The sequence below is a fragment of the Tenrec ecaudatus genome, chromosome 11 (genome assembly GCF_050624435.1).
Source record: "Tenrec ecaudatus isolate mTenEca1 chromosome 11, mTenEca1.hap1, whole genome shotgun sequence".
Taxonomy (NCBI): Eukaryota; Metazoa; Chordata; class Mammalia; order Afrosoricida; family Tenrecidae; genus Tenrec; species Tenrec ecaudatus.
The window spans coordinates 85,492,902-85,507,105 of NC_134540.1; the positions used below are offsets into that span (position 1 = coordinate 85,492,902).

The window sequence follows — 14,204 nt, forward strand, 5'->3', positions numbered from 1 at the left end:
GCTTCCCGCAACACTGTGCTGGCTAGTAGAAGCTGCGGCTGTGTGCTTGGGGCTGTTGGGTTGTAAAAAAAAAGCAACATAAACACAGTTCGTACCTGTGACTTCCTTTATCCACATGCTGGTTTTGCCGGCATTCCAGTCAAGCACTGCAGCTTGTATAACCATTCATTTGGAAGGGTACGATATTATTAAAAACATATATTTGGATAACTTAGCTGAGGTTTTGTTAACCAGTAGGGACTATTTTTATGCCTTCCCCCTGCAATAGAGTATGTGGAATCGTGTATACATTCATTGGAGGAGCCTCCGTGGTGCAGTTAGTGGGTTACATTTTGGGCTGCTAATCAAAAGGTCAGCGGTTTAAAACCACCATCCGCTCCATGGGAGAAAGAAGAGGTTTCTGCTCCCATAAAGAGTTACAGTCTCAGAAACGTACACCGCCAGGTCTACTGTGTCCTATAGGGTCACCAGGCGTTGTAATCAACTCCATGGCAGCGAGTGAGTGAGTGAGCGAGCGAGTTGGCACCGCACTTAAGTGCTCAGCTGCTAATCAAAGGTTGGCAGTTCCAACCCAGCCAGAGGCTCCCATGGCAGAAATACCTGGCAATCTGCTTCTGTTAAGATTACAGCCAAGCAAAGCTTATGGGGAAGCCCGCTCTGTCACGTGGGGTCCCTTTGAGTCAAAACTCAGCTTGACAGCACCTAGAAACATACGTTCAGCTACCTATTCAGTCAATCAACAGCGAGTTCTTGAGTGCACCTTGTCTGCCTGGCGAGCGGAAGATACAGGATTAGCGAGAGACCCAGCTTTCCGGGGGGGCTGTGGCACCATGCCACAAGCGGAGTGAAAAATCATTCGTGGGGCTTAGAGAGTGATGGGTGCATTCATTTTTGCTGTTACTGGTCTTGTGTTAAATCCTTCGCATCATGTAAAGAGGGACAGGTAAATTCGTAGCCAGTGTGACCTGGGAGGCTCAACACAAGTGACATGAGTAACCCCACGGGGTGCTTCTGATTTGAAGACCCTCCTTTTGCATCCTTAGGAGCCCAGGTGGTACTGTGTTTAAGTGTTGGACTGCAAGCTGAAAGATTAGTGGTTCAAATCCTCTAGCGGTTCCACGGGGAAAAGATGAGGCTATCTCTTCCCTGATAAGATATACAGCTTCATATATTTATAGGTTTAATATTAAGGTAGCAGATAGACACTGGGCCGCCACTCAAGTACTCCCTCAATGCAAGAAGACTTTTTCTATTAAACTGGAATTCCATGATGCTCACCTTCCTGACACAATTGCTGAAGACAAAGTGGGTGAATAAGCATATGTGGTGAAGAAAGCTGATGGTGCCCGGCTATCAAAAGATATAACATCTGGGGTCTTAAAGGCTTGAAGATAAACAAGCAGCCATCTAACTGAGAATCAACAAAGTCCACATGGAAGAAGCACACCAGCCTGTGTGATCATGAGGTGTCAATGGGATCAGGTATCAGGCATCAAAGAACAAAAAATCAAATCATTGTTAAGGAAGGAGCAAGTGGAGTAGGGACCCAAAACCTATCTGTAGGCAACTGGACAACCCTTACAGAAGGGTCTCAGGGAGGAGACAAGCCAGTCAGGGTGCAGTATAGCAACAATGAAACACACAACTTTCCTCTAGTTCTTTAATGTTCCCTCCCCACCCCACCCCACTGTCATGATCCCAATTCTCCCTTACAAATCTGTCTAGATCAGAGGATGTACACTGGTACAGATAAGAGCTGGAAACACAGGGAATCTAGGACAGATGAAACCCTCAGGACCAGTGATGAGAGTGGCGATACTGGGAGGGTGGAGGGAAGGTCGAGTAGAAAGGGGGAACCAATCACAAGGATCTACATGTAACCCCCTCCCTTGGGGACAGACAACAGAAAAGTGGGTGAAAGGAGACATCAGACAGTGTAAGATATGAAAAAAATAATTTATTAATTATGAAGGGTTCATGAGAGAGGGGCAGTGGGGAGGAAGGGGAAAAATGAGGAACTGATACCAAGGGCTCAAGTAGAAAGCAAATGTTTTGAGAATGATGATGGCAACAAATGTATAAATGTGCTTGATACAATGAATGGATGTATGGATTGTGATAAGAGTTGTAGGAGCCGCAATAAATGATTAATAAACACAAAGATATACAGCCTCAGATGCCCTCCATAGGCTAGTTCTGAGTCGGGGTCAACTCGACAGCAGTGGGTTTTGGGTATTCCACCTTGGTTGGAAGGGCTAGTGTGAGGCAGCACGTCTCAAACTTAGCCGTGCACCGGGGTCACCGGGGAGGCTTGTGGAAGTGTAGACTCTGGGGGTCTGACTCTAAGAAGCTGTGTTTTTAATAAGCTCCTCGATGATGCCATTGACAACGGCCCATGGAAGACACAACTACCAGACTCCAAATCCAACCCACAGCCATCAGGTCGATTTCCATGCTCAGAGACCTGATGGAGGGTCCGAGGCTGTAAACCCTACCTGACGGCTGCCAGGGCTGTCAGGCTAGACCCCACATGTCAGGCTGTCAGGATAGACCCCACATGTGTGTGGCTCCGTTCATATCCTCAAGTTTGTGGACCCACAGAGTGGACGCACACCCTGGCTGCAGGTTTCTGGACATGCCCTTCGTTCTGTGGGTAATTCATGCTCAGCCCAGCAGTGGGTACTGGCCCGGGGACACAACTAATGCTCCACGTCTCCTTATCTCCCACAGGACCCGCAGACTTCTAGAACCCTGACGCTCATCTCAAAGACAATTCAAACTCTCGGCAGCTTATCCAAATCCAAATCTGTAAGTCTTTCGTTTTAGTCTGCTTGTGCTTTGGGAGAACACGTTGATTCTTTCAAATCACTTTTGAAATTATACATGGAAAATCGCACACCAAAAAAGGAGTACATCTTTTACAAGGGTAGTATTCATAGGAGGAAAAACCAGTAAGCAAGTCAGCACCCATACCACCACTCCTCCCCAACTACTGTAATAAATAGAGTATCTCTAATATCATCTAGTGGGAGAAAGGGGGATTTCGACTCCCGTAAGCAGTTACGGTCTTGTACACCCACAGGGACAGTTCTGCCCTGTCCTATAGCATCACTACGAGTTGACATCAACTTGATGGCACTGAGTGGAGGGAAAGATCTTCCAGGGGCCCCTCTGCCTCCTAATTGATAATTTGGGGCAGAAAATTGTGCTAGCTCATGACTACTTATCCAGAACCTGAGTGGTTGGCTGTGCACATCTCACTTATTCTGGAGGGAGCTGACTGAACGGCATCAGTTCCATGCTGGCCACTTAGTCTGAAGCAGAAAGCATGTATTCTGACTCAGTGACACAGTGCCTTCTTCCAGCCATCTGTGCCACCAGCTGGGTCTTCCCCTCTGGCCCACATGCTACAGTGTGGATCACCTTGACCTTGAACCTCTGAAGACAGCGGTGCTGCAGGAGGTGGGGCCTCTGTGGCTGCACAGTGACTTGAAAGCTGAACATGAAGGCTGGCCTGCCTACTCTTGGCAGTAGCACACCTGGCTCTTCCCAGACAGATGTGGGGATGCACCGCCCTCTGTGTCTACTTCATGCACACACATGTTCATCATAACCCTTTGGGGGACAATGCCCTCGCCACTCATTTTTAACCACTTTTGCCTATTTTGAGGTATCGGTTCTGGAAGAAAGGGGACCCCAATTTTGCAACTTCTTAAAACTGTTCCAGTTGTCAACAAACGAGTGTAAAGAAGGTATATTTAGTCACTTTTCCAAGGGACGTTTTCGTGCAAAACTCAGCAGAGAATTCCTTCAAATGGCTAGCTTTGAAATATGCAATCCGTCTCATAGAAATGTTTAAATGCATTCTCATATGATGTAAGGGCAATTATTCATGTGTGGGGGAAAGGCCAGCCCCCCACAACTAATCATGGATTTGATAGGCGCAATTGTACAGTTATTTCATATATATATATGATAGCATGAGAGATAGAAGAGAGATTGAAATAATGGAGTCAGACACATTTCATAGTAGCATGCTCACCTCAGCCCCAGTTGGTGGTCCATGTGGAGATGAGAGAGCAGAGGGCAGGAGAGAGGGGGAGGGGAAGGAAGACAAGGGGAAAGGGGACTGGGGAGTGAGGACTGGGGGAGAGAGGACAGGAAGAGCCCAGAGAAAGCTCTTTGTTGCTAAACAAAGCTTATATATCTTTGGAGGGCATGCAAGCTCACTAATTACAGGTAAAGACACACATCACAGGAAGGGGTTACACTATGGTATACAGCAATGAGAGGGGGACAATCTAGGGATAGGAAGAGGAGCGATTGGAGGTATTCATGTGACAAGAAAGGCGTATCCTAGATTCAGGATGGCAACCTAACTTTGGATGTCACTGAGCCGTTTGACCTGGTCTCTGGATCACTATAGAAACCATTATCGGTAGGGTGTAAACCCCACCTACAGGGACCAAACCAATGACCACAAGCCTTTAGGGAGAAGTGACCCCTTGTCCTTAACAGCAGGGAGTGGGCCCTACCTGTGGTGGACCCAGACAGTTGTCTGGCACCTGACTGCCTTCAGGGAGGATGTCTCTTAAGCTCTGACCTCCCATCATATGCTGACACATAGCCTCTAATATTTGGCATGTCTTTGGGGGAAACAAAGCTCGGGGAAAGTCCCTTTAGAATCCCGCATTCATGGGCCTTTCTCTTCCCATCAAGAGTCACAGTCTCAGAAACTCACTGGGGCAGTTCTATGTATCCTATGTGAGCTGGAATTGACTCAATGGCAGTGAGTTTGATTTTTTCGTTTGTACACGAACCAGTTCTACTCTGACACGCATGAGGGTCCTCATGAGCCAGAATGGACTCCCTGGCAGCTGATTTGGACAGACCACAAACCCAAACCCAGGCTAGCACATTCATTCTAGCCCATGGTGACCCCCATTCAGGACCAAGTAGAACTGCCCCACTGTGTTTCCTGGCCCTCAGTCTTGAGGGAAGCGGGTTTTCAGCCTCAGCTTTCTCCTGCCCAGCTGCTAGTGGTTTTGAACTGCCAAGCTTTGGGTTAGCAGCGGGGTGCTCCAACCGCTGTGTCACAGGGCATGCTGGTTTGGGTGTATCTAAGCCACACCCTCCCAGAAAGCACTTGGCACTCTGTGCCACTTGCTTTCCGGACAACACAGGGGAGCTTTCCATTTGTTTCATTGTCGTGATTTAGGCCGATCTTCACGCAGACCTTTAGATTTTTTCAGTGCCAGCCAGGAGCCAGGATCCTTTTAGGTCCTCATTATGCAACCTCTTTTATTGCAGGCCAGCTTTAAGGAGTCCTACATGGCTACGTTTTATGAATTCTTCAATGAGCAGAAATACGCTGATGCAGTGAAAAATGTAAGTGCCCCTCTGCTGTCTGCGGGGCCCTGGAAGTGAGCATGGGAGGATAAGGGATTTCCCGGAGCCTCAGGGCAGCCCCTTGGTGTACGCCTTCCCCGGTATCGTGTTCTGTTCCCGAGAAGCTGAGCGAGGCTTTAGCTCTCCCTGTCCTCACTCGCCCCTCGAGGCGCTCCCCCTGGAGCTGAAACCTGTATGTTCTAGCTTCCTAGATGGCTGCGTGGCCCCTGTGCCCAAGCCCCAGGCCCACAGGTACTCTGGGTTTCTCTCCTGGCTGCTCACCCCCAGCCCAGCCTGCCCGCCTCACCACCCGGGCCCCCAGATGCCTTGCCGGCCAGGAACATGCCTCGGGAGCCCAGATCCAAAGCTCCAGACCCAAGGGCTTGGGGAAGAAAGCCTCCTGGATCCTAAAGCTTCCCTTCTTTTCTGCTGCTCAGGAGCAAGCATTTCCCGCTCAGCACTTGTTCCCAAAGCGTGCGTGTGGGAGGGGAGGGGAAGGGCGGGGAGGGGCTGGGGCTCAGCCCAGCTACCATTTTGGCCTTTCAGCTGTAAGCTAAATAAATGATGTTCGGTTGAGAAGAGAGGCCCCGGCCTGCCTCAGTCTAGGCAGGCAATTGGCTTTTAGGACTGTGAGTGGGGTGGCGATAGAGGAGAAGAGAAGGCTGCTGTGGGCAGAGAGAGCTGGTAGGGCCTTGGGTAGTCCCGTGCCTCCCTGCACTGCCAGGACCGTCCCTATGGATACCTGGAATGCCTCCATCAGAGAGGCATTCTCCATCACTTGTTAAAATGCTGGGGGTTCTCCGGAGCTGGTCACACCTCCACAACCAGCTAATGGCAGCCTCTCACTTCAAGGTGGGACAGTGGAGAAAGGGTAAGAGTACCCGAGACAAGCTGAGGGGCAGGCCCGGGCACTTGTTTCTTGGGTGGTAGAAGCAAGCACAGAGCTCCCAGCATTCCCGCAGAAGAGCTGGTGACCAGTCCTACCCCACGCCTCCTTGCCCAAATCCTTCCGCCTCTATGTGCACAGGAACCCTGGGGCGGTAGTGGTTACGCTGGGGGGCTGCTAAGTACGAGGTCGGCAGTTTGAAACCACCAGCCTCTCAGTGAAAGACAAAACTTTCTACTCCCATTTAGAGTTAGTCTGGGAAACTCACAGGTGCAGTTCTGCCCTGTCTCCTAGGGTCTCCATGAATCGGAACCGCCTCACAGTAGTGAGTTTGGTTCTAGATGCATAGTCTTCTGAGCCCATCACTGGTAAGGTGAGAACACGTGTAGGCTGTGTCCTTTCCTGTCTGACTCTCTGGTTTCCTTCCCACTGCAGTTCCTAGATTTGATTTCCTCCTCGGGGAGAAGAGACCACAAGAGCATAGAGCAGCCCATCCTGCTTAAAGAAGGGTAAGGGAGCCGTGACAGTCAGTGCACACGCCGGATGTCCAAGGGCATAGGGCTTCCGGCTGGTTTCCGGGACGATCGATGTCCATGTTTCTTGTTACTAACGTCTTATCATGTGTTAGCTGAGGGTTTGCATTTCAGATCCACTCTGTGTTCAACAGTTTAAACCAGCCTTTCACCCATCACTCTCTCTTGGATTTCTCTTCTCCATTTGGTGGACTGTGACCCTTCCTGGGACGGAGATTGTTTTAATAGCTTTGTTGAAAAAAATGTCTTTGTGCCAGTTGGTTGGTTTGTGCCTACAGAAGTGGGAGTCATTCACTGCATCTTTTAAAATAGTGTACTACAATTCTCTGAGAGCAATAAGCAGGACTCTACCTGGCCCCTGGAGACCCGTGATTGCTTCCATAAAAGAATAACCTGGAGCCCCGACCTCCCGTCACCAACCATACTGTGGGTCCTGGACCTCAGAGAAATGGGGCCTTTTGTACCCACTGCTGTTCACCTCAGCATTCACCTGCAGACCCAAGAAGTTGTTAGAAGATCTGAGCATCGCTTATATTCATTTCGCACCCACCCATATTTATTTAGCTTCTCGGAGAGTGGAGAAGCGCCCATCAGTGGGAGGGAGTTGAGGGGAGAGAGGAGGCTGACGGAACTACTGCGGAATCAAGAAGTCCTGACCAAGTTTTCTGTGGAGCCAGGCCCTACCCGCTCTTTCCCCTGTGGAAGACAGAGGTCGACCAGCCATTCCATTCCACACCTCCCAACAGACCAGAGAGCTGGAAGAACCCCGGGATATTGGAACTTCAACCTGGGGATTAGTTCCCGCCTGAGTATGCTCCGTATCCTTTGTTTATGCACTTTTTATGAGCTCAGCAGAATGCCCTGTGTCTCAACTCATCAAAACTCTCTTCTATTGAACTGGGAATAAGGTGCCACAGAGTTTACATATAAACAAACAAACAAACACCTCAAGGGTTTTAGTGGGCCCAAGCCTCAGCAAGCATCAAACTGCGCCAGAGCTGCAGAATAAATGTGAACACAGGTTGTGGCGGCAGCAGCCCGAGCCCAGCCAGAGGGGGGTGGGAAGGAAGCTCCCTCTGGGCTCTTTAAGGGCTTGACAGGTAAGCTGCTTAGAGTCGGCTGCGGCGAGTCCCTTGAACTAGGGGTAGATCTGGTTTGAAAAGCAGCTGCAGGTGGGTTTGCCAGCACCTGGGAAGGGAGCTTGCGGCTCCTCTGCAATGCCATTAGCAGGCCGACCCGTCTCCTTTCCCCTTTGCAGTTTGGGAACAACCCAGGGGCAACCTGAGCCATTTATTTCAAAAAACAAAACAAAAACAAATACTGAAGGGGCAGAGTATTTCTTGGAACGTCAGCACATGTGTGTCAAGAAACATATGGTAAAAGATAAACCCTACCTAGGGTACAGTTTCTCGTGTGTGTGTGTGTGTGTGTGTGTGTGTGTGTGTGTGTGTGACTGTGCACCAAGTCTAAAGGAGAGCTGTGTGTGTGGGGTTTTGTAATCTCACCACCATCCATCCGCCTGTTGATTTGTGGTACCGCAGTGGCCTGTGTGTTGCTACGCCGAAACATCCACCTGCTCTTCCTGACTCTGAAGGACAACGATGACGTGGGCTGGCCGCCTTGATGGCAAGCCTACCTCACCCCCTGGCTAGCCAAAGGGGAGCCCTGTGCCTGCGCCATTGTAACCCGTCATCCCCGTGCACTGCACAAACCGTGACTGGGTGGCAGGGAAGAAAGGACACCCCTCTTTCAGTGCTCTGACACCAGGAGACCCGCAGTCATTTGCGGCTACCTGTAAAGGCAATCTTAACTGTGTCAGCCAGGCGCTGGAGGGAAGGAGCCCCATCTCCACTTCTCCCCAGTCTCCCCAGTCAACGGCATGGAGGCATCAGCATGACTCGGCGTGAGGACCCTGGGCTCGCTGACAACCAGCCCACGGCGTCAGTCTCCAACTCCCTGCTGCCAAGTTGTTTCTCTCCTCGCCGACTCTTTATATGTGAGATGGGAAGCCAAGGGTGGAGTTGGGAGCTTCCATCTGTTGTTGTTGACACCCCCCCGCAATTGCAGCTCCTTAGGCAGAGAAGGCTCAGGTGAACTGGAGTTGGGGGCCAAGCAGAAACGTTCACACTTGAGGGCTCGCTTGGGAAAGGCATGGGAAATCCCATGCTCTCCAACTTCAGAAAATACGGAGCTCTGGAAGGCCCACCAGGCAGTCGGCGATCGTTTCTTACAATGGGTTGCTTTTCCCAAGCAAGACTCACAGCTCTGCGAGGCCGCAGTCACACGTATTTCCCAGGAGCCGTGTTTTGGTTGATAGTTGTAGAAGGATCTGCGGTTGTTGCCAGATTCGGCGAGGGAAATGGCACAGCTGTTTTATTGGCGGTCATAATAATACATCACTGCCGTCACCAATTCATCATTTAAAGTTGACATCATTCCAGGGGCTACGTTTTCAAAAGCAAAGGCATTGATTTGTTTCGTTTTGTTTTTTGCATCTGATCCCTGGGAAAGAAAACTTACAGTGTCCCCAAGCCCTTAGTCTGCTTTGGTGCCATTCGTAGGAAGTCTCGGAGCGTGCTGATTCTGCAAATCGGAGCCGGCCGGCTCCCCGGTGGGCCCTGGGCTGTGTGGGAATGGGACGGGCCAAGGGAAGTGTGAAGGCATTCATTCAAGTAGTGTGTCCTGTGTGTGCTAGGTTCATGATTAAGCGGGCACAAGGAAGAAAGCGCTTTGGAATGAAGAATTTTAAGAAAAGATGGTTCCGCCTGACAAACCACGAATTCACCTATCAGAAAAGCAAAGGTAACGTGAACTTTTTATTTATTTTCACATGCCTGCATTCAAAGACACCAAGGGCTTTGCTCATGCTTCTGTGGGGCTTAGCTGCGGATCTTCCAAAGGGAAAGCTGGGAAATGGAGAAGGCGTGTCCCTTCACTATTGAATTGACCAGGGAAAAGATACACAGTCCTCTCATCAGCAGACAGTGGGCAGAAAAGGGGGGACAGCTGTGAAGGAAGCAGATTCCAAGGGAATCCAAAGCTGTCTCTGCACAGTTCTCTGTGTCCCATGAGGAGCCTTGGCGGCATAGTGGGCTAAGCATTGGGCTGGTAACCTCCAAGTCAGCAGTTCAAACCCACCAGCTGATCCTCGGGAGAAAGAGGAATCTCTCTGTATCCATCAAGACTCACAGCTTTGGAAGCCAACAGGGACAGTTCTACCCTGTCTTACAGGGCCACTGTGAGTCAGAATCAGCAGTGAGCGTGGTCTGAGTTCTGTGGTCTACTAGTTGGATAGGAACAGTGCTCTACCTTACCAAAGATTCTGTTTTCTTGGTAAGATCTCTGATACTGCAGTTAGGAGCCCTGGAGGAGCCGTGGTTGGCACTCAGTGGCTAGCCGAAAGGTATCAGTTCCTGAGCAGGAGAACCACGTGCCGGTGTGCTGCTCTAAAGGTATTACCATTACTCCTGCCATTGAGTTGGTTCCGACTGTAGGACAGAGTAGAACTGCCCCGGTGAGTTTCTGAGACGGTAACCCTGTGGGAGGAGAAAGGCCTGTCTTTCTTCCGAAGAGTGGCTGGTGGTTTTGAACTGCTGACCTTAGGGTTAGTAACCCAATGCACAACCACTACGCCACCAATCCTATGGGACAGTTCTACAATGTCCTAAAGGATTGCTGTGGGGTAGAATGAGCTGGACGACTATAGATTTGGTATAGTTTGGGTTCTCTGTTCCTTTGAAAGGTAAGGGGCTCAAGGGGAGTCCCTCTGAGACATGGGGGTACAGTGAATGGTATGACCCTTTGCTGGGCATGCCTACACAGTAGGGTATGCTGGGCCCCCCCTAGGGTTTCCTGTATGGGCTCCAATAAATTTCTTCCCTTTGGCTTAAAAAAAAGCTAAGGGGGAAATCAGCCTTTAGGGGAAGCTAATTCCTAATTAGATCAATAAACGCAAAACTGGCTGCCCTCAATAAGTTCTTGCCTCCCTTTTTCCAAGGATCATTTCCCCTTTAGTTTCCTTACCATTGGAGTTAGCTATGGTCAAGCTGGCTCTTGACCCAAGGCCAACCTCAGGCACAATAGAACAAAGCACTGCCTGACCACGTGTCATCCCTACGAGTGGATGTGATGGGGCTATTTTGGTCCCTAAAGTTTGGGTGGGCTGATTTTTGGAAGTAGTCCAGATGGTTTTTCTTCCTTGTCTGTCTTCGTGTTGAAGCTTGGCTGAAACGTGTTCTGCAGTACAGCCACAGGCGAGTCTCCACTGACCAATGACCGTAGCTACGCAGGCGGGGCATTCACCAGGAACTGAACCCCAGCCTCCCATGTGGGATGGGAAGTCAACCACAGAACCAGAGACTCCGGCTTTATCGCTCTCCGCTCAGTCCCCAGACCCTGAGCTGGCACCATTCTGCTGCCCTCTTCCTGCCCATTATTCTCTACTCTTAAAAAGAGATATAAACCCTTCTAATCTTTAGGACATGTGCTGCAGTGAATAAATATAATAGACCCAGTGCTGTCGTTGAAATACGAGAGGAAGTTTAAGAAAGGATCGCCATCAGAGTTCCAGTTCATGCGTGCCCTGCCTTACTCCAGACCGAAATGCGCTTAAACGTGTCTCGGCTTAGCAGACGGCTTCATGCAGTTCTATCAGCAACCACTTGTCAGTCGCATTGGGGTGCCTTTGGGGAGGGGCGCATTAAAAACAGTAGCTTCTGCGGGGAGTCTGTTGGGCCAGGGAAACTCACGGTAGTGAGGTCTGCTCAGAAGGTCATGGGGACTGGCTTTGGGCACTCCAAGGGTAATCTTGATACATTTTCTCCAAGGACATGGACCATCACAGGGGCTTCTTAGAAGTTGCCAGAAAATTGAAAAACTCCATGTAGGAGAAGCAGTTCAGAAAATTTGCACCAAGGAATTCCCACCACCACTGCCCCCCCCCCCCCCCCGCTCCCCGTCATGGCCATGTGTCTGGGGAAGCCAGCCCCTAACACATCATTACGGGTCCGCTAGGCACAATTGTACAGCGATAATAAGTAAAGATTATAATAAAGTTATAGAGAGCATGAGAGATAGAAGAGAAGTATTGAAATAAATGGAGTCAGACACAATTCATGGTAGCATGCTCACCCCCGCTTGATGGTCCACGTGGAGGGAGAGAGAGAGAGAGTTTAATGCTAGCCCAGGCTTTTTATCTTCTCTGGGGACATGCAAGCCCCCTAATTACAGGTGAGGACATACATCACAGGAAGGGGTTGTGCTATAGGTAATACAGTAATAAGAGGGGGTGGTCTAGGGACATACATGCAATAGGAAGAGGAGCGATTGGGGGTATACATGTGACAAGATGGGCGGATCCTAGATTCTAGGTGGCAGCCTAGCCTTAGTCATCCTTGGACAGATTTGACCTCTCTGGGGTCTCCTACAAGGAAACAGACTACTGTCCTTATCAGAAGGGAGGGGGCCCTATTTGTTGTGGGATAAACAGTGGTAACTGCTTGCTCTAGATGGCCATAGCTCTCAGGGAGAATAACCCCTGACCTACTTCTGATGACCTCCAAGTGTATGGTCATTCTCAAGCAGCTGTTTGTTTTGGCATATATTTGGGGGAAACAGCTTGGGAGAAATCCTTCTGTATCCCACAGCCATGTACCTGTTTATTCCTGAAGGGCAGCAGGGCCTGTCCTCAGAGAATTTCCCTGAGAAACGTCAGGCCATCCACCCTACAGCATTGTCCTTCAGACTCAAAGAACATGGCTTGAGTCCCTTCAGGATGCCAAACTGCCATTTGCTGCCGGGTGAAATCAGCTAGCACACCCAGAGGGAAGCTAGGTTGAGGGAAACAGGAGATTTGCATTTCTGATGTTTTATTGATAGCAATACTTTTTTTAATTTAGCCTCAGACCATCTCAGGAGGAAGAAAAAAAATTACATTATTGTTGTTAAAGTTATGTATCCTCTTACCAGGTAAAGCTTTGAACAGTAAATGAAGTTTCTTTTTAAGAAAGTCAGTGTGCTGGCCGGTTGTCAGAGTGTGAGTGACTGTCGTGGCAGCGTGTGCCGGCGAGGCCCAGGCTGGGGTACCATTGCTGTGGTGGGGCTGGTGCTGGCAAGGCAGGTGGTAGTGAGAGCCAAGGGGGTGCTCACCTCACTCAGTATGCAAACGGAGGAGCTAGGACCTAATAGATAAGTGATCGTCCTCTGCCTGATTTTGCCTGCTGGGTGTTTTTCCCCCTCAGCATTTAATTGTACCTCCAGTTTAAATTATAAATATGTTAAGAAAGTCATTTCTCCAGAAAAATATTGAGTAGTTTAATTCCTGGCAATGGTGCATACAGAGAAATATTAACAGCATTATACATGTGTTGGGAGCATGAGAGGAATATCCATAAAATATTACCCTTGATGGGATGCCGACTCATGGGGACCCTATGGGACAGGACAGACCCATCCCTGTTGGCTTCTGAGACTGTTCATCTTTACCATAACAGAAAGCCTCTTCTTTCGCCAGAGGAGGGGTTGGTGGGTTTGAAACTGCTGACCTTGCAGTAACCCACAAAGCCTGTGGTACATAGGAGTATACAAAAGGGCAATTTTGTAGCAGTCAGTCTGTGGACATGTCTCACAGAGGCCTCGGATCCCAAAGTCCCATCTGTCTACTGCCATCTCCACCCTGCTCACCTGCTCTTGGTCTGTCATCTTATTAGTCTCCTCACCTGGGACCACGTGCTTTGATGAAAGACGAGGGTGGATGGGACTGGATGTCTCCTCACCTCTCCGACCCCGCAGCTCCACAGCGCCCTGAAACCTCGCAGCCTGCCAGGGGAAGCCACGGGGAAGCCGGGCCATTGTCATTGCCTGGGGCACAGGGTGGCACAGTCGTGCCTGTTAACATCTCTCCCTGCCGGCCTCCCGCAGGCGACCAGCCCCTCTACAGCATTCCCATCGAGAACATCCTGGCAGTGGAGAAACTGGAGGAGGAGTCCTTCAAGATGAAAAACGTGAGTGATTGCCCGAGGTTACTCCCACTGTAGCCTGGCCTCCCTCCGTCTGCCTGCTCTAAAAATGGCCATGACTTGGGCTCCCCCACAGCCCTGAGCCCTCCCCGTCCACTCTAGCTCTCCATAGTCCCTGGGGGATGCACGAAGGGCCGTGTAATTGTACCCAAAGCACGCCCAAGGTTGAGTGGGACCAGAACTCTGCACTTTAATAAAACTTTGAACTTAACAAAAAACAATTAGAAACCTAGAACAAGGCAACTCCTATAACAGGTTTATGTGGATTTACTCGTGGTTTGCATTTGTCCCATTTGCGGAATCTTATTCATCCTCTCTCCTTGCATGTATCCTGTATTTCCCCTGAACCATGTGTTTTTGAAGGCATTCTTCAAAGCACAG

At 49.9% G+C, this 14,204-nt stretch overlaps 1 protein-coding gene across 1 annotated transcript in view; it reads left to right on the forward strand.

Annotated features, from left to right (window-relative positions):
• RASA3 (RAS p21 protein activator 3) overlaps nt 1–14,204 on the forward strand; it is a 259,051-nt gene that overhangs the window by 223,832 nt on the left and 21,015 nt on the right. The window contains exons 16-20 of the mRNA XM_075563383.1: nt 2,731–2,808; nt 5,311–5,388; nt 6,710–6,783; nt 9,503–9,609; nt 13,726–13,808. Of these exons, the coding sequence (XP_075419498.1) occupies nt 2,731–2,808; nt 5,311–5,388; nt 6,710–6,783; nt 9,503–9,609; nt 13,726–13,808 (420 nt within the window). The remainder of the gene's footprint in view (nt 1–2,730; nt 2,809–5,310; nt 5,389–6,709; nt 6,784–9,502; nt 9,610–13,725; nt 13,809–14,204) is intronic.